The sequence below is a fragment of the Alexandromys fortis genome, unplaced genomic scaffold (assembly GCF_014885135.2).
Source record: "Alexandromys fortis isolate MF-2015 unplaced genomic scaffold, M_Fortis_MF-2015_v1.1 scaffold_81, whole genome shotgun sequence".
Taxonomy (NCBI): domain Eukaryota; kingdom Metazoa; phylum Chordata; class Mammalia; order Rodentia; family Cricetidae; genus Alexandromys; species Alexandromys fortis.
In genome coordinates this window covers 8,342,329-8,366,929 of record NW_026067960.1, presented here as the reverse complement: position 1 = coordinate 8,366,929, position 24,601 = coordinate 8,342,329, and the positions used below count along the sequence as shown (strand labels likewise).

The window sequence follows — 24,601 nt, the reverse complement described above, 5'->3', positions numbered from 1 at the left end:
GGGGATTGAGAGACATGCAGTCACATGTTCAATGGTCTCGGCAGAGAGGGGTCCCAACCTGGAGCTCCTGCCCTCTCAGGGGAGACAAGGACTCCCAGGAACCTCCTTCAACTTCTGCTTCCCAGGCCAGGGGAGGGGCTCTTGAGTTTTCCTCAGTCACTAATCCCTACCAGCTGGTGCGACTCAGTACCAATTGAGCACTGATAAAGGACTCCAGGAAACAGGGACCCCAACACGGACCTCTTAGGGCACCTTAGGATGGAAAGTGCACGCGTGTGCCAAGCTGTTAAAAACCGGTGAACGCTTCCTTGCCTCTAAACCCGAGCCCATACATGTGTACACACAGTCACACATACATTGCATGTACGTGTATGCAGACATGTGCTCGTGTGGTGATGTGTTGATATGCCCGTGTATTCCAAATGTGTATATGCATGTGTCCGTCCGAGTGTATGAGTTGTTCCATGTTACACGAATGTAAGTGAATACTGACTGGTGTGTGTGTGCAATGTGTGACCGTGTCCTGTGTAAGACAGAAACAGAGAAGTGGAGAGACAAAGACAGGTAGAGACAGAAAGGTGGGCATGGCAGGGATGGAGTGGAACTAGAGCAGGGCAGGGCCAGCAGCTTTCTGCTCAAGTGTTTGTCCAGCAGGAGCTGGGGTAGTGAGAGGACCCTGTATGTAGCTTTGAAGCAGGCAGGAACTTTCTGCTGCTGTGTGTCAAGGGTTGAGCAGGAAGTCCCCCCTTACTGGCCACAGTCACTTTCTCCAGGCAGAGAGCAGCTTGGTCGCCTGCATCAGGTGATCCAGCAGGGAGAGGAAAGCTGGGCACAGCACTAATCTCAACAGGCGACCTTGTTCATCAAAGCAGGTAGCGGGGCTTCTGTCTCCTGTTCCTTCTCCCTTCTGGGGCCCAGCACCACTGCCGGGGCTAGGGTGCTGCCCGCTGGGCTCTAGATGTCCCTTTCACACCTGTGTCTTAAAGCCCTGGAAACCCCTGTGTAGAAGGCGAAGCCCTTCTGCGTGTTGCTGAGCTGGATGAGTAACTGTAGCCTCCCTACCACCTGCTCACAATAAAGGAGAATTAAGCTGGAACCAGGTGCTTTGTGTCCCTAAAGACAGGCCTCCCCTCCAGGGCTCTGGGCCCTTGGGGCATCAGTGGGCACAAGGTGCAGCATTCAGGGGACTCTCATTCTCCCTCCCTGCGGTAGCCTTCGGCCAAGGTCCTCTCCGGCACTGGCCTATGACCCTCATGGTCGTTAGCCTCCCCCTAACTTCGCTGAATCAAGAGGGTCTTTTGTATTCCAAAGGCCAAAGGGCCCGGCTTGCCTTAATTAAAATGCACATCCTTTAATTAAAGGCCCCGTAACACAGGAAGGGCATCACTGAAATACGACGTGTGACATGGTCATTACCCTGCTGCTAATCACTAATTAATGAAGCTATTTCAATTAATAGCTTCTCCACCACTACTCCCCCTTGGACAGACCCCATGCTGAGGTGAGTCCCTGAATCACCAAAAACTGGCTTCTTTCCAGAGACTCCAACCTGAATATTCATGACTCAACTTCAGTGCTTTTCAATTAAACACAATAAAATAAATCCCGTCAAAAGTATATTTCTAGCTCACAAACCATCTCCCTTCACTACCTCACCTAGCAGGAGCTGGTGGCTGGGGGAAGGAGAGTACCCTGGGGTCTTGGGAGTCTCCTCAGGCCAGGGCACATCCCAGGTCTGGCGGCTTCACCCAGAAAACGGATGTCCAGGAGTTCCCAAGAGAGCGAGTGGGCACCTCAAGGCATTGTTATCCTACAGCTGAAGGACGATAACCCAGGCATGGGGAGAACCCAGAGATGTGGAGGGGACATTAACATACTAATTGTGAATATTAAACAGCCATTAAAGACTCTGCCTTGAAGAAATGACAGGAGAGTCTCACTTAAGGTAACTAGGAGGGGGCAGCCCTGTACCCGAGCTGGAGCTAGAGGGTGGGGGACCCATAGGGAGGTCTGCACAGGGCTTCAGCAGCTTGGGTAGGCACAGTCTCAGCTGGAGGGACATTTAGGCAGAAAGAGGTAGGAGGACTCCAGGCAGGTGGTTCAGGGAGACAGTAGCCATGACCAGGACAGGCCTCCAGGGCCACAACAGGAGATGTGTCCACTCCTCCCCACTCCCTTATGAACATTCTAACAACTATCACGTAGATTATGGTCAATCCCAGAATCGTCACATGGGACAAACCATGTATAAAGGGGGGGGGCGCTGCTGCCTCCCGCTCTAGCCCTAACCTGGCTCTCTTGCTCCAGGCTGGGTTCCCAGGAGAACCTGCCCAGGGTGGATCCACATGCATCCAGGTGTAGGACAGCCCTCACCACCGACACTGAGCCCAGCATCTCACGCCTACTCTTGCCCTGAGAGGGGTTGAGGACAGGTTTCCGGGGCAGCAAAGTGCCTAGGATGTGGAGAGGAGGATGCGGGAGGACAGGTGGTGAAGTACCACACCGCAGCATCACTGGGGACCACTCCAGTGTTCTGCATCTTCTCGTCAAAGATGGAGTCGAGAACCCATGTCCAGCTCTGCTGGCCAGCGGGAGATACTCACTGCAGATGTCCCAGACTCAGGCTCCTCCCCGGCACCCAACATGCCTATCCCAGCCCTGGAGAAGGAAGGACTGAAGGCCTAGAGAAGGTTCCTCCTCGGTATCATCTCTATCTTTGCCTCCATATGGACTGGGTTTGACTTCTCCCCTGCCATCTCCAGTATTCTCTCCGTCCCTTCTCTTCTACACAGCAGAAGACCGGCCCCCCTTCCCCTTCTATCCTGAGAACACTAGGTGGTACCAGTCCCCACAGAATCCCGAGGTGGACGCGGCTCTGTCCGGCAGTGCCCTCTTTTGGCCAGAAGTGGAATGTCAATGACTGTAAGCAAGGCGGTGGGCTGAGCAGACAAAACACTCCCAGCCTGGTCAAAGGCACCCACACACATTCATGCCCACACTCTTGTACCAACTCTGTTTCTGGAAAGCGAAAGCAAAGAAGATATGTCCTCAGTGTTCCAGGCCTACAGGAGAGAGACCCCATAGACAGCAACAGGAATCCTGAAAACATGTTTCCAGACGCTGAATCAGGAGGAAGGGTCTGGCATCGATCAGTCTAAGGATCTGAGAACCTTCAAACAAAGCCAGACGAGCTATGTGCACGGTGCAGGGCTGAGGAGGTGGACCTAGCTGGGCTACAGGAGCTGATAAGGGAATCTGGCAAGTGAGGGAAGAAGGAAGGGAGTCAAGCTTCTCCTCACCGCTCACTCTGGTGTCTCCAGGGTCTGCTCCGAGCTCCTGAACCCACTGCCCTGTTTGTGAAGACCCCTCTTCAAGACAAATGCAGCTTGTACATCATCGCAGTAAGATCCTAACACCTCTACCAGCTCTCCCCAGGAAGGCTCCCTCTTATGCCCTCCTAGCTACCTCTGAAAGGCCCCCTGCCCATCGTGGCCAATACTTCCTACCCAAAACTCCTCGGGACAGCCAGAGGACCCCACATCCCAGTGACTGCTTCTAGATCTTGGAACTGTGAGAAGCAGGTTATAGGATCTTGCTGAGAACTTACCAGCAAGCAAATTAGCCAGCTGACTCCATCGGCACTTGGCTAGCTACTGCACGCTCACCTTCTCATGGCCCACCTCATCCTAGGCTGTGGCAGAAGCATGCCTATCCTACCCTGATTAGGGCTGCCTGAGGTTACAGACACTCAGCCCCACTTTGCTGTAGCCTCTACACTCTCCGTCCACAAGACACAGCCTGAGGGTGTCAGAACCTGGGTCTGAGCTGATGGCCCAGATGAGAGGAGATGGTACCCCTGACGCCCAGGCAGCAGCCTCTGCTTACCCTTTGAAGGTGACTGCATCACTTCAGGCGGCTTCAAGGTACTGAGAGGCCGTGTCAACCAGGGCCTCCAGGAGAAAGGAACTTTCCCCCACAGGGAAAGACTGCCCAGCTAGTTGCAGACAAAGTCCTACAGTGCCAATTTTATACCCACACGGGCTGCAGCACGGTTCACACAAGGACAGAAGCAACCCATCACCTGTCAACAGGCGGATGAACAGATGAGTGAAGTGGGGACCCATCCCTGCAGTCCCAGCTAACGGGAGGCTGAGGTAGGCTGACTGAACCCAGTAGTCAAGAGACAACACAGCAAGACCCTCCTTCTCCAACTGTTTTAGTTACAGTTTTATACTGCTGTGAAGAGACACCGTGACCACAGCAGCTCTTATAAAGGAAAGCATTTAATTGGGGCTGGCTTACAGTTCAGAGGTTCAGTCCATTATCAGCATGGCAGCAAGAAGGCAGACATGGGGCTTGAGAGGAGGGGAAGTTGTAAGGTGAAAGAACCCTTTTCCCTGAATTTGCTTTTGATCATCATGTTTTATCACAGCAAAGAAAATCCTAAAACAGCCCCCATCCTATCGGTGCGAGGGGTGGAGCCTGCCTCAAGTCAGTGTCTTCTCCTTCCTCCTCCCCCACCTGCTCACAGGTAATGTAACATTTATTATCTTGCATTTAAAAAAGCGTAGTGGGGCGATGTTAAGCCGATTGCATTGTGCAATCATCACACCAGCGTCTAAGAACTTTGTTAACTTGCAAAACAAACTGTCCCTGTCAAATATTAACTCCCCTCCCTACCCTCAGCTCCTAGCACCCATCTCTCTACTTTTTATGGATGAATTTGACTCCTTTTGTACCTCTGTGTAGAAATTATCAGGCATCAACATTCCCTACCTTAGCCAGGCGGTGGTGATACACTCCTTTGATTCCGGCACTTCGGAGGTAGGGGCAAGTGGATCTCTGCGTTTGCATTTGAGGCCAGCCCGGTCTACAGAGTGAGTTCTAGCACAGCCAGGACTACACATAGAAACCGTTTTGGAAAAAAAAAAAAAGGTTCCTACCTTTCCAACACTGGATAATACTCCATTGTCTGGATCTAGGACGGAGTTCACTACTCCAGCTCTTGCTTCATATGTGAGAGTATCTGGGTTCAGTCAGTTTCAGCACCACAGGGGTAGAAGGAAAGCCAACTTAAAATATTCCATTGGTCATTGGGTGAGTGTGATGATTTGATGAAAATGGCTCCCATAGGCCCACAGGAAGCAACATTGTTGGAGGTGTGACCTTATTGGAGGAAGTGTGTTATGGGGGGTTGACCTTATTGAAGGAAGTGTGTAATGGGGGATTGACCTTATTGAAGGAAGTGTGTTATGGGGGGGCATTGACCTTATTGGAGGAAGTGTGTTATGGGGGGGCATTGACCTTATTGGAGGAAGTGTGTTATGGGGACGGGGGTTAAGGTTTCAGAAGCTCAATCCAGGCCCAGTGGCTGCCGTCTATTCCTGCTGCCTGCAGATCCAGGTGTAGAACGCTCCACTCCTCTCAAGCCCCATGTCTGCCTTCTTGCTGCCACGCTGATAATGGACTGAACCTTTGAACTGTAAGCCAGCCCCAATTAAATGCTTTCCGGATTGCCTGTAGGCATTTTCTCAACTGAGGCTCCCTCTTCCCAAATGGCTCTCACTTGTGTTAAACTGAAAATCTCGAGTCAGCAGAGGTCTTCTTGGGTATAGCTCCCCAGCCTCAGGAACTAAGCCCGGCCTGAGCTTCTTAGGAAGTTCCCTATCGTACAGGGCAGGCTAGAGAGACTATGCTCTTTCAGAAGACCCAAGTTTGATTCTCCCACTCTGGACAGCTTACAACTAATTGTCCATAAGGCCAGCTCCAGAGAATCTGATGTCCTCTTCTGGCCTCTGTAGATGCCCCACACATGTAGCATACATTCACACATTTGTGCATAAAAATAAACCTTAAAATATTGCTTTTATCAAAACTGGGAGACTATGGGGAAGTTTTATGCTCGTATGTCACTTTACGGCACTTCTGGTGGTCTGGTTCTCTGGAAATCTGTGCACAGTGCTGACAGGATTGTATAGCCAGGCAAGCGAGCGCTGTGGCTACCAGTTAAGCAGTTGGGGCCTCACATCCATACCAGTGCTCCTGAATCACAGATGTCTTTGAGGAGCTCCTCTGACTGCCTGACGCCTCGCTGCTTTCCTTCTGAGCAGATCATAAAACATCCTCAAAACGTGTTCATTCTTTTTTTTTTTAATTGTATGTGTGTATGTGTGTTTGCCCATGCTGGAGCGTGTAGAGGCTAGAGGCAGGCATGGATGTTGTCTTCAATAGTGCCCCTCCATCTTTTGACAAGGTCTCTCCTTATACCTGGAGTTCGCCAGTGAAACTCGACTGGCTGGGCAGTGATCCCCAGGATTTGTTGGGGTTACATGTGCACACCACAGTACCTGGCTTTTGTATATGGGTTCTGGAAATCCAAACTCGGGCCCTCATACTTGTTCAACAAGCATTTTACCCATGGAGCCTTCTACCCTGACCCCATATGCTCATTCTTAGAAATACAAGGGAATTATGAAATGCTCTCCTCCAGGCCAGACATGGCCTGAGGCCCTCACAAGACTGAGTCTGTTACCATGTTCTCACAGAGGAGAGGAGAACATGAGGCAGCTGAGCCACGCAAGGCCCTCCCACAATGGTTGCTGGGTGAGGAAGACTTTTCTTGGTGGTGTAGCTGTCTTAAGTTGCTCTATGTTCCTACAAATAACTCCAATGAAACTCACTGGTAAATTGGGCTTTGTGGCACAAAGCTTTAACCCCAGCACTTGAGAGGCAGAGGCAGAGGCAGAAGGATCTCTGTGAGTTCTAGGCTAGCCTGGTCTACATAGTGAGTTCCCAGGATAGCCAGAGCTATCTGTCTCAAAAAAAACCAAAAACAAAACAAAACTCATTAGACTTGGGTAGAACCATTTTTTGTTTGTGTTTTGTTTTGAAACAAGGTCTCTCTACATAGCCCTGGCTGTCCTGAAACTCACTATGTAGACTAGGCTGGCCTCTAACTCATAGAGATTCACCTACCTCCCAAGTGCTAGGATTAATGGTACGTGCCACTGTGCCTGGCTATGTAGAACCAGTTTTTTTGTGTGTGTGCCATTGGTGATCTAACGCGGGGTGAATGGAAGTTTGTCTCCCCAGTAAAAGTTCATGCAACAAAAGGTGTTGAATAAAACAATGATCTTCTTTTAAATAGTTTAATAGCTTTCACTTAAATAAGGCTTTGGTGAGACTTACCATATCTATAAAGATAATCTCTAACAGGCATCTTGGAGAGTTCATGATCAGTTCATGAAACCACCAGCTCCACAAGGTATAAAAGAGGAGGTAGAAAAACAAGGCCAGAAAGTAGGGGGAAGTTTCACAGAGTCCTGGATCTGTGATAGCTGAAGTGTCCAGGCAGAGCCCGAGGAGTACCAGGCACCTACCCACCCAGGACACATCAGTAGTGCGGAGGAATCCACAGGAAGGGAACTAGGGGCTGTGCAGGGTCTGCAGAGGCAGGCAAGGACCTCTAGCTCCTGCACACTGGTCCAGCTGGAGTGGCAGTCTGCCTTCTGGGGGAAAACGGGAACCATGTCCTCTCCAGCGCTGTGGTTCTTGTGGGCCCGTCTTACCACAGGGCCATGGCTGAATGTCTACACACACCTTGGATTATCTTTACTGGAGAGATGGAGGTTGGAAGATGCCTGGAAGGGGGTGTCAGAGCTGCTTCTGAACATCTTCCAGCGCACAAGAGAAACAACCCACATAGACGGGAACTGGGAAGAACCCTGTCAGCAGTGCAGATTCCATAAGAGCAGGCAGCAGTCCCTCTGAGTCTGAGAGGAGGGCAGGATGGTCCTGACTGGCAGATGGGTACACTGATGTCCAGAGAGGCCACGACCCTAATCCTGACACAGGCCCGTGTAGGTTCAGGTGGCTGTCTCCACCTATCTCTCCAACTCATTGGGCTTTTCCAGGAGACTATGGTCTTTGTTGTTTGCTTCATACATGTGAGGTGCAGATTCAGGGTTTCACCAACAGAGCTGTTTTCCTTAGGCTGCTGACTAAGGGTCCTGGATGGGACCGGATCGTCAGGGAGCTAGAGGTCCTCATGATCAGGGGTCAGGTCCACCCTCTGGGCCTTCCCAAACACCAGAAAGGTGCCCAGACCCAGGTTGCTGATGATGGCCACCAGGTCGAAAATACACGTCCAGGAGCCAGTGGCCTCAATCAGGTAGCCACTCAGATACACGCCTATCACACCTGGACAAGAGAGGCAGAGACTGACGACACTTCAGGGAAGCTGGTCCCACACATCCGGGAGCTCCAGGGGCAGAGCAGGGCAAGGCAAAGATGCCCTGAAAACCCTGGGATAAATTTCAAAATCTGAACTGTGGGCCACAGGAGTCTCAGAGGACAGAGTCACACACTGATGGTGTCCCCATCCCGTGTCCCACCCAAGGGAAACAAAGAAGGCAGGAATGAGCCTGCTAGCCCAGGTACTCAGTGGAGGGACCAGGTAGTGCCCTAAACTATGGGACTTGGGGGTGAGTCAGGGGAGAATGGCTTGTAAGTCCCCCAACATCAGCCAAGTCAAGTGGCACCTCAGCTGAAATATCTGTGATCCCCCTGGGCCATCTTGTGGCTTGTGCTCTACCTTGAGTCTGGGACCCCCGTTGACTTTGACCTTTGGATCACATTGGCTTTGAGATCCCACTCGGTAGCCCTTGGGTTGAGTGAGATGGGGGCAAACCCCATATAAGCTCCACTCTGAGCTCATTTCCTGACTGCCCCAAACCTAAGACAAGAGAACCTCTAGCCTGGACCTAGAGCCATCCCTTACCTGCCAAGGCCCCGGCAGTGTTGGCCACACCTGGGAACAGACATTGAGAGAGACACCATGAGAAGATCCCCTATTGCTCCTACAGCCCAACCACCTGGGACAGCCCACTGGCATGGGTAGGGATAAGCAAGCGGCTCACCGAACAGAAAACCAGCACAGGATGGGGCCAGGTCCTGAATATTGACTGAAATACCACTGTAGGAAACAGGAAAGAAGGCATGTGAATGGCCACAGGCATGGCCACTGCCACTTTGCCTGAAGGGGCTACTAGAGCGTAAGAGAGGGTTATAAGTCACCAAAGACACCCAGACCTGCCCCTGCCTCTACCTCCTGGGCACTGCTAGGCTTCTGACGCCATCTACCCCACACCCCAGAAGCTGCTCCTGAGAATGTACGCAAGGCCAGAGAAGCAGGCTCGCAGTAGGCTCACTGTCTGTTCATTCGAAACATCTTTGAACTGGGCTCCTAATACGTCCTGAGATGCTTAATTGGGATTGCTATTGCTCAGAGTAACAGACAAGATACAAAAAGAAGGGACAGACTGCCGAGTGATATCAAGCTGGTATTTATGTTCACTCATCTTCCTGGGCTCTCCTCCTAGCATGGGTGGGGGGGGGGCTTTCCTATTTTCATGAATAACCCTGGCTTGGTACCCAGATCTGCTCACTGTAACTCCACCTTCATAAGCCCCTAAGCCAGAATGCACTAAAACCTGGCAGCCCTGTGGGATGGGACTGTAGACTCTTACCTTTGGTTGAAGGTCTGCAAGCCAATGGAAGCTGACGCAAAGACGACAGCCTTGAGGAAGCTTGTGGTATGACCCAGACACAGGGCGAAAATGCTTGACAGTCCAAGCCCCATCACCTGCAGGACGGGGCTGGTCAATATGGCTCACTCTGTCTCGGCCCCGCCCAAAATACCCCTAGTGTTTTGAACAAGATCAGGATGGTTCTACCTAAAAATCCCCTCCCAGGCTGGGGCTTCCCGGCTCTACATGCCCTGGCACAAAAGGGGACTGAGACATGTTCAGAGGTTCTCAGGTCAGTCAATACTGACCCCAGAGCATCTTCCAGGGGACACCTAGAGCAGCCCCTTCCCAGGTCCTATTGATGTGGATCGACCTCCGATGGTTTGATATCCCAGACTTTCGAATCTGAGCTGACCCTGCCAGAGGCAGGTACTGTATCTGGAGCCATGAAACCTTTGGTGTAGTTTTCCCAGCCCATATCTTTGACCTCAGCCTGTGGAGTACACAGCTCTCAGGTCCTAGGAGTCCATAACACAGTAGGGATGAACATAGAAGGATGTGGTGGTTTGACTAAGAATGGCTCCCATAGATTCATATATTTAAATACTTGGCCTCTAGTTGGTGGAACCACTCGGGAAAGATTAGATGTGGCCTTGTTGGAGGAGGGGTGTCACTAGGAGTGGACTCTGAAGTTTCAAAGGACCACACCATTCCCTGCTTTGTGACTGTGTCTCAAAATGTGAGCTCTCAGCTACTGCCTGATGGTTGCCACACTCCCCGCCATTATGGTCTCGGACCCCAGCCCTGTGAAACTGGGTCCGCTCTAAACAAACTCTTTCTTCTGTAAGTTGCTTTGGTCATGGTGCCTTATCACAACAATAGAAAAAGTGGACAAGGGATTCCAGGGATTTTCCTACCTGCATGAACTTACGCACTGTGATGACTCTGTAACCTAAGAGGGAGAGAGACCCAGAATAGTTTCCATCAGCTTATCCGGGTGACCCTTGAAGATGTCCAAAGTCACAGAAGAGGAACTGGGGTGCCCAGGGCAACACTCAGGGCTCAAAATAGGAGATCTCCTATCATGGATTGAACCCTTCCTTGTTCAGTACGTGTGCCAGAGGGTTTCCTGTGGTGTGGTTTGGGTAGAAATATGGAAAGGCAGCCCCATGGGCCATCGCAAAAGTGACAGCTATCAGGCAAGCTTAGTCCAGTTCCTCTGAGTGTCTTCAAATAATCTGATCTTACCACAGCGAATATGTGAGACTTTCACATGCATGCATGTGTCCTCCATACCTAAGTCTGTAAGGACATTGCCCCACAGGGCTGCAGTGTGGCCCCTGGAGCTCTGGAAGAGCAAATCTGGCTACCTGTGACATTTGATGCATCAGATGCCTTCCCTGTAGAGGGTTCACTAGGATCCCCTTGCTGACCCCAACCTCTACCCATTAAAGGGGAGACTCCTTAGCCCCAGGCTGCATCCATTCCTGAGCTGACTCTGAAGGAAGGTCTGTCTGTCCCAAGACTGTGGTACAGCCTTTCCCCAGTGATGCAGTGGCATTGCCAGAGAGGAGGGAGATCCCTGAGGCGGTGGTTTACCTGGGACAATTTCCCCCAACACTCACCCTGACTGATGAGACGATCAGAGAGGAAGCCACTGAATGGACTGGCGGGAATTGCCAGCAGCCAGGGCACTACATTGAAGACCCAGCCCTGCAGGGAGAGGTGCAGCCTCAAAGGTGGCCAGAATGGCACCTAGCCTCTGGATGATAGCCAGGCAAGGAGACCACCCCAGTTCATCATGTCATTTGAGCTCCACCCACCAGGCTGGGCCTAAGAGCAGGGTCCTGGGAGGACAGCCTTAAGCAGCTCACTACCAGCCCCCTTGGCAAGTGTTGAGTCCACACTAATGGCTAACACCTGAAGCCACGTTCCCCACATGTTCCCACATGTGACAGGGCGAGAGCCAAGTGGGTCTGCCTGGGAATGTACAGCCAAGAACTCCGGTGTTCACTGATCTCCCTTGGACGTGGCATCAGCAGATTAGCCGGCCAGCCCTGAGAGAGGGGGCTCTTCTGGGCAATAAGTCCAAGTCTTGTGCTAAGGTAGCCTTGAACTAACGTCTGTCTGCAGATGGACTGTCATAGGGTGATGGAGCTGCCCAGCAAAGGTGTTACCCCGCCCACACCAGGACCTTCACAGCCCAGGCTTAGCCCTCTTTACCCTGAGGACCCAGGTAGCATTACCCACCTTGGAGTGGGGGAAGGTCTCCTTGAAGAAGGTGGGCAACCAGGAGAGTAGAATGAAGAAGGAGCAGGCTGAGGACAGCTGGGAGCAGATTGCAGCCCTGTGTGGGGCACCGGTCTCAGGGTTCCACCCACTGCCAGTCCCTCCTGACACCGATTCCATGTGGGACCCAGTCCTTCCCCCAAGACACTACGGCTCTACCCTCTGAAACCTGGGACATTTGCTGGAGTGTCAGGACTGCCAGCTCCATGCCAACCCTAGCTCACCAGACAGAGGGCTTCCGGAAAAGTTGTCTCCAGGGCACTCTGGAGGGCCTGACCATAGGCAGGTCTTGTGTCAGGACATCCAGGGCCAGGTCAAGGTCTGGGGGAACAAATGATTTCACAGCGATAGCTCTCAGGACCAGGCGCCCCACATCTGTCCCTGACACAGCAGCCAGTTAGGAGCTGCTAGGCAGGAGTCAGGGTGCTCTTATCATCCCTTCTGAGGAGTGGTTATCAGGTGCCAACACCCGTGAGAGTACAGTTCTGTGTCTGACCTGAACCCGTGCCTGGAGTCCCTCTGGAGCCTCTTCTTGCTACCCGAAGACTCAACCTAGTCCTACCACCTGCCTTAACCTGCTAGATTCTCCATGTCTGCCTGAGCCTCGATGGAGCAATATGACGAGAATCCAGGGCTGAGGCAGGCTAAGGGATCAGCACTTGACCAGGCAGCTACGCCTACCCACAAAGATATCCTCAATACTGAGCCTATTGGCATCAGACCCTCATCTAAGATTCCAGCCACTCTTGCCTTTGCTTCCCTCCACCCTGAAGAGAGGGTTTCTCTGTGTAGCCCTGTGTCCTGTAGACCAGGCTGGCCTGGAACTCTGAGATATGCCTGCTTCTGCTTCCCAAGTGCTGGGATTGTAGGTAGGCACCCCCACTACCCATGCTTTTTGTAATATTGCTCCAGCTACGGCAGTTATGTGAGAAGGAGACTCCATTCACGCTGGGGTGAGACCAAGCTAGACTTGAATGGAATTGTTTCTTTGATCTGCTGTTGGTGGCCTGTTTGGGGCAAGCATGTCTTCATTCGCACTTCCCAGGAAAGGTTCACACGACAGACAGGGGAGGAGGCACAAGGACTGGCCCGCGCGGCTGTAGTTACCTTTCTCATTCAGCAGGTACCTGTACACATAGTACACCCAGAGCAGGGTGAGACCACCGGAGAAGTAGAAGACACTCTGCCAGCCACACCAGTCCAGGAGCACCGAGCCTATGCCCCCAGTCACCAGGGTCCTGAGAGATACAGAGGAGGGAGGGCCGCAGTGACCTAGGTGGCCATCCACAAACGTGTTAAACCCCAAGGGAAAGGAGCTACTCAGATGGCCTGCCTTGCCTATTTTGCTCTTCAGGGAGACTGGGGGTGGGACGGTTGGGGCAAGGGGAGTTAGGGAGCAGGTAAGGAGACTCAGCACAAGAACTGCTGCCCTTGCGTTTTTAATTTCTTTCTTCTAGACCTTCAAACTGACATACAATTTGTCATGTCGATGCTTGGAAGCAAAAACGGCAATAATGAAAGGGGAGTTTAGGAAACACTGAAATGAAAGCACTCTTTCTTTCCTTTCTCCCCCCCCCCCATATATTTTAGAGGATAATAGGCTAGAAAAACTTCCAAGTGCAAAAACATGGCTGCGAACACCAAGCACCACAGCCTTCCTCTTTCTTGACTCCAGGGTACTATGGTCCCAGATGCAGTAAAGGGCACCTCCGCCTCACCTTTCAACCTTACCACCCTGTGCACTCAGCCAAGAAAGAGAGCAAGAACACTGGGCTCTGGGGTGAGGTTGAGCGGTCTTCCTTCTTCCTGGGCATTCATCTGTGTCCCAGGCACAGCACCCGGGGCAGTAAACTACCCTTGGTGGGGGCAGCACTTTCTCTCCCATCCCTCCTGGCCATGCATAGAACCCTGACTGCTGTGCAGGCCACCAGAACTGGAACTGACGATATATCCTGGACCCCTCTGCAGAATTTGAGCCCTGGTGTGTCTTTGACATCCATACCTCCCAGTGTGAACTGTGCCTTTAGTGTTAAATCAGGTCACCCTAATCAGTAGAGTTGGCCCCTCACACAGGTGGCCTTTGTGCTCCCACCCCCAACTCCAATCCAGAACTCAGCAACTGTAGACCCAGGCCTGGATGATCCGGGAAGTCCCCATTAACCTCCCAGGAGTCTACCCAGTGTAATAGTTAGTGGCCCTTCCTCCATGCATGCTCACAGAGGGATGTCTTGCCGAGGGTGGGGCAGCTTATGGCTCCCCTAGGGAAAGCAGGTGTTCAACCGGTCCACATGCCAGAGCCCCGGCTTACAGCATCCAGAAAGGCAGAGACGTGTTGTGATGGTTAACCTTTATTGTCAACTTGACAAGATTTAGAATCATCATAGAAACACACCTCTGGGTCTACAAAGGTATTTCCAGAAAGGTTAAACTGCAGAGAGGGAGGTAGAACTACTATCCTGAGTGTTGGCAGCACCAAGCCACGGGCTGGGGTCCTGCGCTGAATAAAAAAAAAAGTGGGCCAGTGTGGTGGCTCACACCTTTAATCCCAGCACTCAGGAGACAGAGGCAAGAGGTGTCTCTGTGAGTGCCAGGCCAGCCAGGGCACAAACTGAGACCTTGTCTCAAACAAACAAAAGCAAAACAAAGAAACACATCCCCCCCCCCAAAAGGAGAAAGTGAGTCGAGTACCAACACATATCTGTCAGCTTCTGACAGTGACGCAGTGTGTCCAGCTGCCTCATTTCCTGCTGTCATGACTACCCCGCACGATGGACTGTATCCTCAAACTGTGAGCTAAAGTAAATCCTATCTTCTTAATCTGCTTCTTGTCAGTTGTTTTGTCGAAGCAACAAATGCAGCAATTGTCACAGACTTGAGGGACAGCACCAGCCATCGGAACCTAGCACTAGGGAACAGAGTCCTCAAGGGACAGCGACCAACCATCGGAACCTAGGACTAGTCAACAGAGTCCTCAAGGGACAGCGACCAGCCATCGGAACCTAGCAGTAGCCAACAGAGTCCTCAAGCACCTCTACTCTGACCATCACTGCTGGACTTGAAGGATGACCCTTAAGGGCTCAAGTGAAAGCTTCCTGAATCCCTGGTAGGTGAGGTCTTACCCGAACTGGGAGCCAGCACCCACAGTGCCGTAGGTAAAGGCTCTTTCCCTCTCCGGTACTCTCTGGGACAGAAGACTGGCCAGGGCTGGGAAGTAAACACCTGAAATGAACAGAGAATGATGCTGCTGGGTGCCAAGAGACAGCCAGTGAGGGCCAGGACACCGTTTGGGTTCGGGCTGTGAATCCAGAGGATGTCCATGTCTCCTTTCCATTACCTCACTGGGCTGTAGGGACCAGAAGAGCTGGGCTTTTGGCGACATTTAGGGAAGGAACCAAACTAATTCAGGGTGAGAGTTACAATGTAAAGCATCCCTTGAAGAACACTTTACTTCAAAACAAAATACCTCTGCCCCCAGGCAAACTACCTTGCACCCAGGGTGTTATGTATGCACATATATGCTTACACGCTCCATGTCAGCTCCCCGGAGACACTCGATAGCCTTCCCACTAACACATTTACACATTTATGTGTGCACACAGAGTCTACACAGCAGATTCTCAGCTGTGCTCTGGCACTTTAAGACACATGTGAGCTGTGTACATACATGTACCTTTCCAGGAAAGCACCTCTACCTGTGCTTCTTATAGACAGTTCCCTCCTTTGGTTTGTAGGCAGTTTAAAAGCTTGGAAATGGCGGGGCACACAACACTAAGCCCAGCACTCGGGGAGCAAAGGCAGGCAAATCACTATGAGTTTGAGGCCAATCTGGTCTACACAGTGAGTTCCAGAACAGCCAGAGCTGCACATAGTAAGACCCTATCTCAAAGTAAATGAAAAGCATGAGTATTCTCTCCATTCTAGAGTGTGCTAAACCCCAGTCTGGAGAGACTCCTCGAGAAGTCCCTTTGGGGGTGTGAAAATAGGAACCCACAGCTTCCCTGTTGTTCTTAGGGAACCATCAGCCTTTCCCCCTTTGGACCTTTTTATCACCATGTCAATAAATGGGCTCCTCAGAAGGCAGGCAGTTCTTGAAGAGTGTAGGACCTGGGACCTTTCCAGAGGCCAAAGACCCACCACCCTGTGAAGGAGAACCACATGGGTTTGGGGAACTCCATCACCTCTCTCTGCACACAGATAACAAAGATATGGCAAGACACACACACCCATCCCTGCCCGGGAGTCAACAGTCACAGGCTGTCATTCAAATGAAGATCTTAGTTATACAGAACAAACTTTTGAGCAAAGGGTAGCACACAGGCCCACGGGTATGTATGGCGCTCTGTCTACCCTTTCCCAAGGTTGGATGGCAACATTAGAGAGAGGAAACTGGAGATGGCCCTTACCTTGGAGCAGACCCGTGAGGATTCGAGAAAATGTCATGAAGGCCAGGTGACCATTGCCAAGATGGGCAAGCAGTGGCGTGACGGCCGTAATGAAGCCCCAGGTGGAGGCTGACAGCAAGATGACCTTCTCACCTCCGATGCTGGAGCAGACGTGGGGGCAGGATGAAGTATTTTTCGAGAGGGCTGAGGGGCACCACCACTAACCACTGTACAGAGCCTTGAAGTGAGCAGTGCAGTGACCTGTCCTATCAAGGAGGAGCCTGGGGCTGAGTGCAGCCCACGGGGCTGAGCCCGACCTGTCTGTGTCATGTTTCTGTACCCACTGCCTTAGAGCTGCCACACCCGACCTCCTCTTCCCAAAGGCTAAGCCTCTTCCCAAATATCTGTTGATCTCCTCCTCCACCGGCCCCTCCTCTCCTGCGTACAAGGGCAGGGTTGACCATACTGCCTCTCTGAGGCACCCAGGCGATGGGGAGAAGGGGTTGGTTACCGATCCCCAAGGTGGCCGCCCACCACCTGAGTCAGGCAGTAGCCCCAGAAGAAGCTGCTGAGCACGATACCAGCCTCCTTCTTGTTCCAGCCGAAGTCCTGGCTCATGGCAACGGTACAGACGGGCATGGTGACGCGAGCACAGTACAGCAGGCAGGTGCCCAGCAGCAGCATCCCCGTCCACGCCTGGCACTCGGGCCTGTGAGACAGACACAGAGAGAGGGGTCAGGACCTGGAGAGGACCCCTACACAGCATCCCCGTCCACGCCTGGCACTCGGGCCTGTGAGACAGACACAGAGAGAGAGGTCAGGACCTGGAGAGGACCCCTACACAGCATCCCCGTCCACGCCTGGCACTCGGGCCTGTGAGACAGACACAGAGAGAGAGAGGGGTCAGGACCCGGAGAGAGCCCCTAGACAACCTTGATTACTCAGATACCGTCCCAAGTGCTAGGGAACGGAGAAGTTGTGCCTACGTAAGGGTGGGAATTAAGATAACCTCTTTGGTTGGGGGAGTTGGGCAGATTAATAAACTTTTTTTAAAATATTTATTTATTTATTATGTATACAATATTCTGTCTGTGTGTATGCTCGAAGGCCAGAAGAGGGCACCAGACCCCATTACAGATGGTTGTGAGCCACCATGTGGTTGCTGGGAATTGAACTCAGGACCTTTGGAAGAGCAGGCAATGCTCTTAACCTCTGAGCCATCTCTCCAGCCTGATTAATAAACTTTTAAAGGCACCGAGTCCACTGACTTCTAGAAGATAAGGCCAGTACTAAACTCGGGGACTGAGAACAGCACAAGAGCCCTCGGGACAGGGCAGGGCAAACACGTGAGAGCACATTCACAAGGCTCAGAGCCTGGGTCTATGCTTCTGACTGCCAGGACAACACCAGGATTCTCTTTTGTAAGAGCTCATTGTTTGAGTGACTGATATAGTTTATGGTAGGCAAACCTGGCCCGATTCTGCCACAACAGGGCAGTGGAGAGTGGCCCTGGGCCCATGAGACACTCCTCTTAAAGACACCCTATACAACAAATATCAACATGGATGTTCTGCACAGCACTGGCCGGTCAGTCACTGGCCATTAGAATGTCACACTGACTCATAAGAGCGTACCATCCATCTAGGATAGCAATGGAGAAGTGGGTTGGGACGTTTGGGGAATCTGCACGACTATCCTCATGATGATTCTGGAAGAAATCACAGTTAAAATTTTTTAAATATGAAATGGGTTTGAGCTCTGGGGAAGTGGGTGCCCAATACAGGAGAAGGAGGGAGGGCGTGAGGGAGGACCACCTTTCTGGGAGAGGGCAGGCAGGAGGGCAAGACTGGACACAAATTCTTGGGAGGTGGGGTGGTGTTTTGAGGCAGGTGATACCTCCCACACCCTCAACACAGGCACAGACAGCGCAGGGAAGAGACAAACTAGCAGATACCAGCTAGAGTACCCAAGGTTGCAGCTGGACTGAGTCCAGTACCCCATAAGGGGTAAGTGCTGGATAGTCACAGGCAAACAGGAGCCGGGTCAAAGGTGAAGGCCAAAAGGCAGAATGGACAGCCCATGGGAGCAGCAAAGTCAAAACAAAATGGCAGAGAGAAGACTTTGAGTCACAAGCCAGGAACCTAAATTGTGTGATCCCTGTCTAGTGGGGGAAGAAGGTGGCGTGGGTGTCAAAGAGCACCAGGCAGAACAGAGGAGAAGTCACAGTGAGACAGGCAGCAGAAAGATGTGTGAGATCCTGGGGACCAGCCGCAGGCTCCTTCCAGAGAGCTCAGGGGAGGTGGAAACTTCTGAGGTCTGCCCTGGCTATGGCCAACATGGTGTATACTGTGTGGCAAGGAACCTCTGAACCCCAGAGTTAGGAAGGAATCTCTTTTTTTTTTTTTAATATTTATTTATTTATTATGCATACAATATTCTGTGTGTATGCCCGAAGACCAGAAGAGGGCGTCATACCTCTTTACAGATGGCTGTGAGCCACCATGTGGTTGCTGGGAATTGAACTCAGGACCCTTGGAAGAGCAGGCAATGCTCTTAACCACTGAGCCATCTCTCCAGCCCCCAGGAAGGAATCTCTTGAGTAGGTCCAAGGACTAAGCCCTCTGCCACCTATCTGGGGACCCCAAGCACTGGAGAGGGCAGCAAGCTGTAAGCTTAGCAAATATGTCAACAAGTCTGTTGTTGGCTGAGGAGGAAGACTCAGACCTCAAGCTACTTTCAGGCTGGGATCTGGAGAAAATACTTTCTTTCATAGTCAGAGAAGACAAGGCATGGACAGCAGGCAGGAAGGGATCGTTGTCTGGTGAGACTCCATGTGATATCTGTGGGTCTGAAGCGTATTAGCTGGGGAAACTGCCAACAATTGGTCCAAGTCCCCATTAGCTGGTGCCACCTAGTCCACGCCTCTAGGAGCTGGGCTTCTGAGTCTGCCCCTCCTATCTCCTCAAGACTCTGTTCTTGGATTTGACAGAACTCTTCCCATAAGAGCCCAGAACACAGCAACCCCTGCCCCCCAATTCTTTCATTTCTTGTCAGGCAGTGTCCTGAGCAAACATCACCACTGGATTATTGAAAACACGGGACGACCAGTAAAGCATTAAAGCTGCCCTGGAGGGGCTGGAGAGATGGCTCAGTGGTTAAGAGCACTGCCTGCTCTTCCTGAGGTCCTGAGTTCAATTCCCAGCAACCACATGGAGTCTCACAACCATCTATGAGACGTGGTGCCCTCTTCTGGCCTGCAGGCATACATGCAGTCAGAACACTGCTGCCCTGGAGGGTGTTCTGCTAGCCCTGAAGTGTTGTCCTACTTGTAGAAGCCCAGCCCTAGGTGAGGACTCTACATGCAGAACAGCAGAATGGGTGGCTTGTTTCAGCTGACTGGAGGGTCTCAGCAGGAGCACGGGAGCGACACTTACTCACCCACTAAATGTGACTAATACGGAAGAGTCTCCTGTGCTCAAGAGGGAGCCACACAGCATGCCATTCTTCCCCAGGTGCATCTATGGTTGCCCAGCCCTGTTATTGCTGGAGACCAGTTAGAAGCAGGACGTCAACTAGACCCACACCCTCCAAATGAGAGGAGTCTCAGACTTCCTGGTGGCCGGTTAGAAAAGGCCTAGGCAACACTTAAGTCCTTCTGGAGGGGCCCTGCTGGGCCAGCTGCCTGAGGACTAGTTAGAACCTCAGGTCCAAGACCCTGGTGGGTGGTAGTGGTGCACACCTTTAATCCCAGTACTTGGGAGGCAGAGGCAGGCGGATCTTTGTGAGTTTGCGGCCAGCCTGGTCTACAGAGTGAGTTCCGGGACAGCCAGGGCTACACAGAGAAACTCTGTTTCAAAAAAACTAAAAACAAAACAAAACACCCAACAACAACATCAAAGCAAAAAACAAGATCCCTCATCTTGTTAAGAGCTTGAGTCAGGATTGCCTGAAAAGCCCCACCTGCCCAACTGGCACCAGAGCTCAGGCTGGTACTCTAGCAGGCATGGCACTTCCTCTCAGACTTCTGAAGCCTTGGCTTCCTGTAGACCGCCTGTGCAGAGCATCCGGGGCTGAGCAAAAGGGTGGTCACATGCCCTTGGTTCAGAAAGGGGAAATGTGCTGGCATCAGAGAGACCAGAGCGTACCTTAGAACCATATCTCCCTAACTCAGCCTCCACCGACCTCTCCACACCCCAAAATTTGCACTGCCTCCCAAGTCACAAAGAGGACTGGAAGAGATGGTGGGTAGACAGAGCACTTATTACTCCCCCCACCCAAAATTCTCAGCCATGGCCTCGGCCAGCAGTAATGGAGCAAGTTTACAAGGAGAGCAGCAAAGGGCCAGGCAGAGCCATTAAATTATAACCTACAGCAAAACTGGCAGAACAGTTTAGAGTTCTCAAAAAGTCCAGGGTGGTGCCTCCAGGGGCCAGGTGATGCAGAGGCCTTGGGACAAGCGTGGGGTAGGGTGAGAGGTAGTAAACCAAAGAGCCAATGAGAGGAGGCACGTGATGCTCCTCTTCTGGCCCTCCCCTAATTGTCCTCGCGCGGAGATCTGCCCTCTTCACGACCTCCTGTTGTGCCTTTCAGCTGCTCTAGGAGGACCCAGAAATTCCTCCCTGTAGATCCAGGGCTCTTGCCCCAGGTGACTGGGAGGTGCCAAGGTTTGGCTCTGGGGGTCCAGCACTTCCACCAGAGCAGGGTGAGTTTCTTTTGGGCTTTTGGGCTCCCGTTTGAACCCTCTCTCGGGGGTCCCTTGGCCAGATGCCACCTTCTTGCACCTGGTTGCACCTTCTTGCACCTGGTTTCTGTGGGGCTACTTGCCTGGAGGGCCGTGGAAACAATGGGAAAGTGGGTAACTGCTGTCTGTGTTCCTTCTTAGTCTAGAAGCCTTGTGAACTCAAGACCTGTCTCTGTGAGAGAAGTGCTGCCTGGATCGCCAGGCTGTGAGCATCTGTCTAGCCCAGCGCTCCCACCGAGCGTCCCAGACCCCGGAAAACTGGCAGGGAGAAGAGCGAAAGGCCATTTGCCAGATTTTGGCACTTGACTAGAAGAGGAGGGTCCCTTTACTTGGTTGAGCATCTGTGTCCTCCCTCTTTTGGGGGGCTAAGGCCGCCCAGGGAGGAGCATGTCAGTCCCAGAAGTGAAGGTTGGGAGGTACCCCTAAAGTCTGGTGCTCCCTGAACTCAGGTCCCGTGAAGCAGCGTCTCCCTCCCTAAACGTAAACGTCTTCCTTGCTCGGGCGCCACCCACATCCCCATTCACCTGGACCATTGTGTATCCTCTGCTGCTGCAGGTGGGGTCTTGTGGGCTTCCTCCGGTGTTGACTGCATCAGGCTGGGGAGCTGAGATGGCCTGGGCACCGTTGTGTCCCTGTACCGTGCCCTCCCACCTCAGGCCTAGGCCAACCCACAGGGCAGCACCGCCCAAGTCCACGTGTCAGTCCCAGTGCTTCCGTCTAGCTCTCCTAGGACGTGTCGCCCCCGGAATTGAGTCCCGCCCCACTGATGTCTGGGGAGGCAGGGCCAGGGACCTCCCAGCTCCGAAGCCCCAGGCTTACCACTGGGACTTCCTGCTGGAGAAGAGAATTCCTTGGGGGGCCGTGGCCCCAAACCCGCCAGCAGTAACTTTCAGCGAAGCACGTACGGGGATCTCTGGTCCTGTCTACAAGTCGTGGGGGAGTAGTGATGGAAAAGTTCATAGGGCTGTGTTATGGTCTAGAAAAATTAGGAATCAATCCATAACCAAATGCAAAGATAGTAAAACTTTAAAAATGGATCTGTGGGGACAGAACTGAGCTGGTAAAATCACTAAAGACAGTGAAATCATTGACCTTGAAATCTTGGGCCAAGTGAGCCCTGACCACCTGCTAGGCACTAGGGTGGGTACCAGCCACGCCCCACCCGCAGGCTTGAGGCTCCTTCCTATACCGCCCATCCAGCCTTCCTAAATAAATCCCTCCCCCACACAGCTGCAAGCCACCTGGGACACCCTCACTATAAAGGCTTCCCACTGCGCTTGGAATCTCCACTTTCTCTCCACCCTCCACAGGATGCCTTCTGAGCCTTCAACAGCCCAGCCCCACCACAGGTCTTCACTTTGGTATATTGCATTGAAAAAATATATTAGGACCTGAGGCTAGGGTGTGCTCAGCATAGTTGAGGCCCTGCTTTCAGTTCCCAGTACCGGAGAAAACCTAATCAGGACCTAAAAGCAAGGTTAATCTTCCGTCTGCACCTGTTATCCTGTAGGACACGGAGAAAGGTATGCTTCCCTAGCAGCCCAGGGATGGCTTGTTGGCGTAGGGTACTAATCTGTTATCTTCTAGTTAGCCATCTTATTATGTGATTGTTCTTCAGAAACTGTATATGGACGATCCAAAATTACAGTGCGGGCGGCCGTTTAGCATTTCTTCTTGAGGGGTCACTGCTCTGGGGACAGATGGACAAGAGTAGAGAAGAGATGTTACCCTAAAGCAGGAGCAGCCACAGGGTGCTGGAGACGCCTAAGGCCAGAGCATCAGCTAGTGAGCTACACTGCCAGACTTACAGGGCAGGTGAGGCCAAGGTGCAGGGGATTTAACAGCAGATTCTGAGCACAGAGTCCCCACCCCCTCAATGCTGGGACACCCTTGCTGTCACGTGAATAGCTGAGTAGCCAAGGTAATGCCGGTGGTGGTGGTTGTGGGGGAGGAGTGAAGGGTACAGACCCCAGCAACACCCAGGTCTGAGTTCTTAGGCTGTGGGTAAGAATTGAGGGCATTCCTCCCCAGGCTCCCACAGTCATTAAAGGAGAAGGTATGGGTACAGCCAAAATTGCCCGAAAGATCACATCTGGCTGGGAGGTGAGCAACACCAGCAGCTGGCAGTAGCTGGGGTGGACATTCTCTAGTTGATACTGTGAGCTGCCCCGCGCCCAACTGACAAAACCATCTTTGCAGTTAAAGTTGGAAGACTCCACGTGTCACAGTCTGCCTTGTACAGGCAGGCTTCTTGCTCTGTAGGGGTGCTGGGCCTTTTGGGTACATCTGCCTGCCCCAGGTTATGTTTTGTTATACAAATCTGGCACAGGGACCCATGCCATGCTTCCTTGAGCTGAGTGACTCACACCTTGCTGCTTATACATCATCCTGGCTTTCTTTGGCTATTTCTACTGAGAAGCAAGGCAGTGTGGTTCAGATGACTGGGTTCATGAATAACAGCAATCCCCAGACCTTACCCTGGACCTAAGTGTCCTCCAAGATTCCATTTATCCCCTGCTTCCTCTGTAACCCAACATACACAGTTCTGAAGATGAGAAGTCCAAATAAACCAGACTGAGTTAGACTTTACTCCACTGTTAACTGGCAGCAAATGGTAAGAAATAAGACTTCAGGAGCCAGATCAGTGTTTCAGGCCTGCGGCACAGTTGTAGACAGACTGGGTTACAAAGTAAAATCTAAAAATAAAAAAGCTTTTCGTACTGAACATAATTTGCAGTCACCTTCTAAGCTGAATGTGCTTAGAACAGAGTTCAAGCAGTTAGGTCCGAGTCTATGGGAACCTACACAGTGGACATCATGACAACCAAAGATGTGTGGTCAATTCTCTTCACAAAATGATTTCTGGGGCTATGGAACAGCTTTTCTTTGGGTGATGCCTTCTGCTGAACCTTATAAACACCCAAAGTGCTGAGAAGCACCACAACCTCCACTACTCCCTCTCTCCCTGTCCACACCACAGGATGGCCTGTTTTACATCTGAGTACCAGTTGGGAGGGGTTGCCAGATATCTGGCTTACAAGAGAGATAATTCCTGTGTGTGTGCACGTGGGTGAAACCTGTAAAACAACCTACCAGGCACTGCAGGTCATGCCTTAGGAGATGGGTAGTCATGCATGGCATAGTAGATTCAACAAGTGGACAGTCGCACGCAGAATTAGCTACCACACTATTGTCCAAAAGCCCTCAATCCAGGATCTCCACCAAACTTCCAAAGAAGCCAGGCAAGAGAAATTTCATCAGGACCTGCATCTCAGGAGGAAATTCCCTTGATTACACGCAAGCAGCTGGAGAGATGGCTCAGTGATTAAGAGCCCTTGTTCTAAGAGAGGACCTGAGTTTGAAGTCTAGAACCCACACTGCAGCTCACAGCCGTCCATAATTCCAGTTTCAAGGGATCTGATGCCCTCTTCTGACTTCTGTGGGCACTAGGCACACATATGGTGCACGGATATGCACCCAAGCAGAACAATCATCTACAGAAAAGTTTTAAAAAACCTAAAGAAAAAAAGAAATCATATACAGGCAGCATTCAGTGGTCACATCTCCTGGTTACAGCTGGGCACAGACAGGTCTGCAGTCTTCTTCTGTGTTAGGGTCACACTGGGCCTTTAACCTGGTCTTCATCTAGGGGCATGGATGAG

General features: G+C 51.9%; 1 protein-coding gene across 3 annotated transcripts; it reads right to left on the bottom strand.

Moving 5' to 3' along the window:
• Positions 1 to 7,134: 7,134 nt before the first annotated feature.
• Positions 7,135 to 21,632, bottom strand: Slc17a9 (solute carrier family 17 member 9). Of its 3 annotated transcripts, none has more exons than XM_050153033.1 (13): positions 21,464 to 21,632; positions 16,710 to 16,907; positions 16,220 to 16,359; positions 14,936 to 15,035; positions 12,924 to 13,054; positions 12,041 to 12,137; positions 11,778 to 11,874; positions 11,153 to 11,240; positions 10,445 to 10,479; positions 9,528 to 9,643; positions 8,919 to 8,974; positions 8,780 to 8,809; positions 7,135 to 8,199 (listed from the first exon to the last, which is right to left on the bottom strand). In XM_050153033.1, exons 1-13 carry the CDS (start codon positions 21,529 to 21,531, stop codon positions 8,036 to 8,038), a joined length of 1,320 nt encoding a protein of 439 aa, XP_050008990.1. In that variant the 5' UTR covers positions 21,532 to 21,632; the 3' UTR covers positions 7,135 to 8,035. The 3 variants fall into 3 exon arrangements, with proteins under 3 accessions (XP_050008990.1, XP_050008992.1, XP_050008993.1); XM_050153035.1 differs by having other exon boundaries at positions 16,780 to 16,907; positions 21,464 to 21,621; XM_050153036.1 differs by lacking the exon at positions 21,464 to 21,632 and having other exon boundaries at positions 14,936 to 15,954; positions 16,220 to 16,852.
• Positions 21,633 to 24,601: the final 2,969 nt, after the last annotated feature.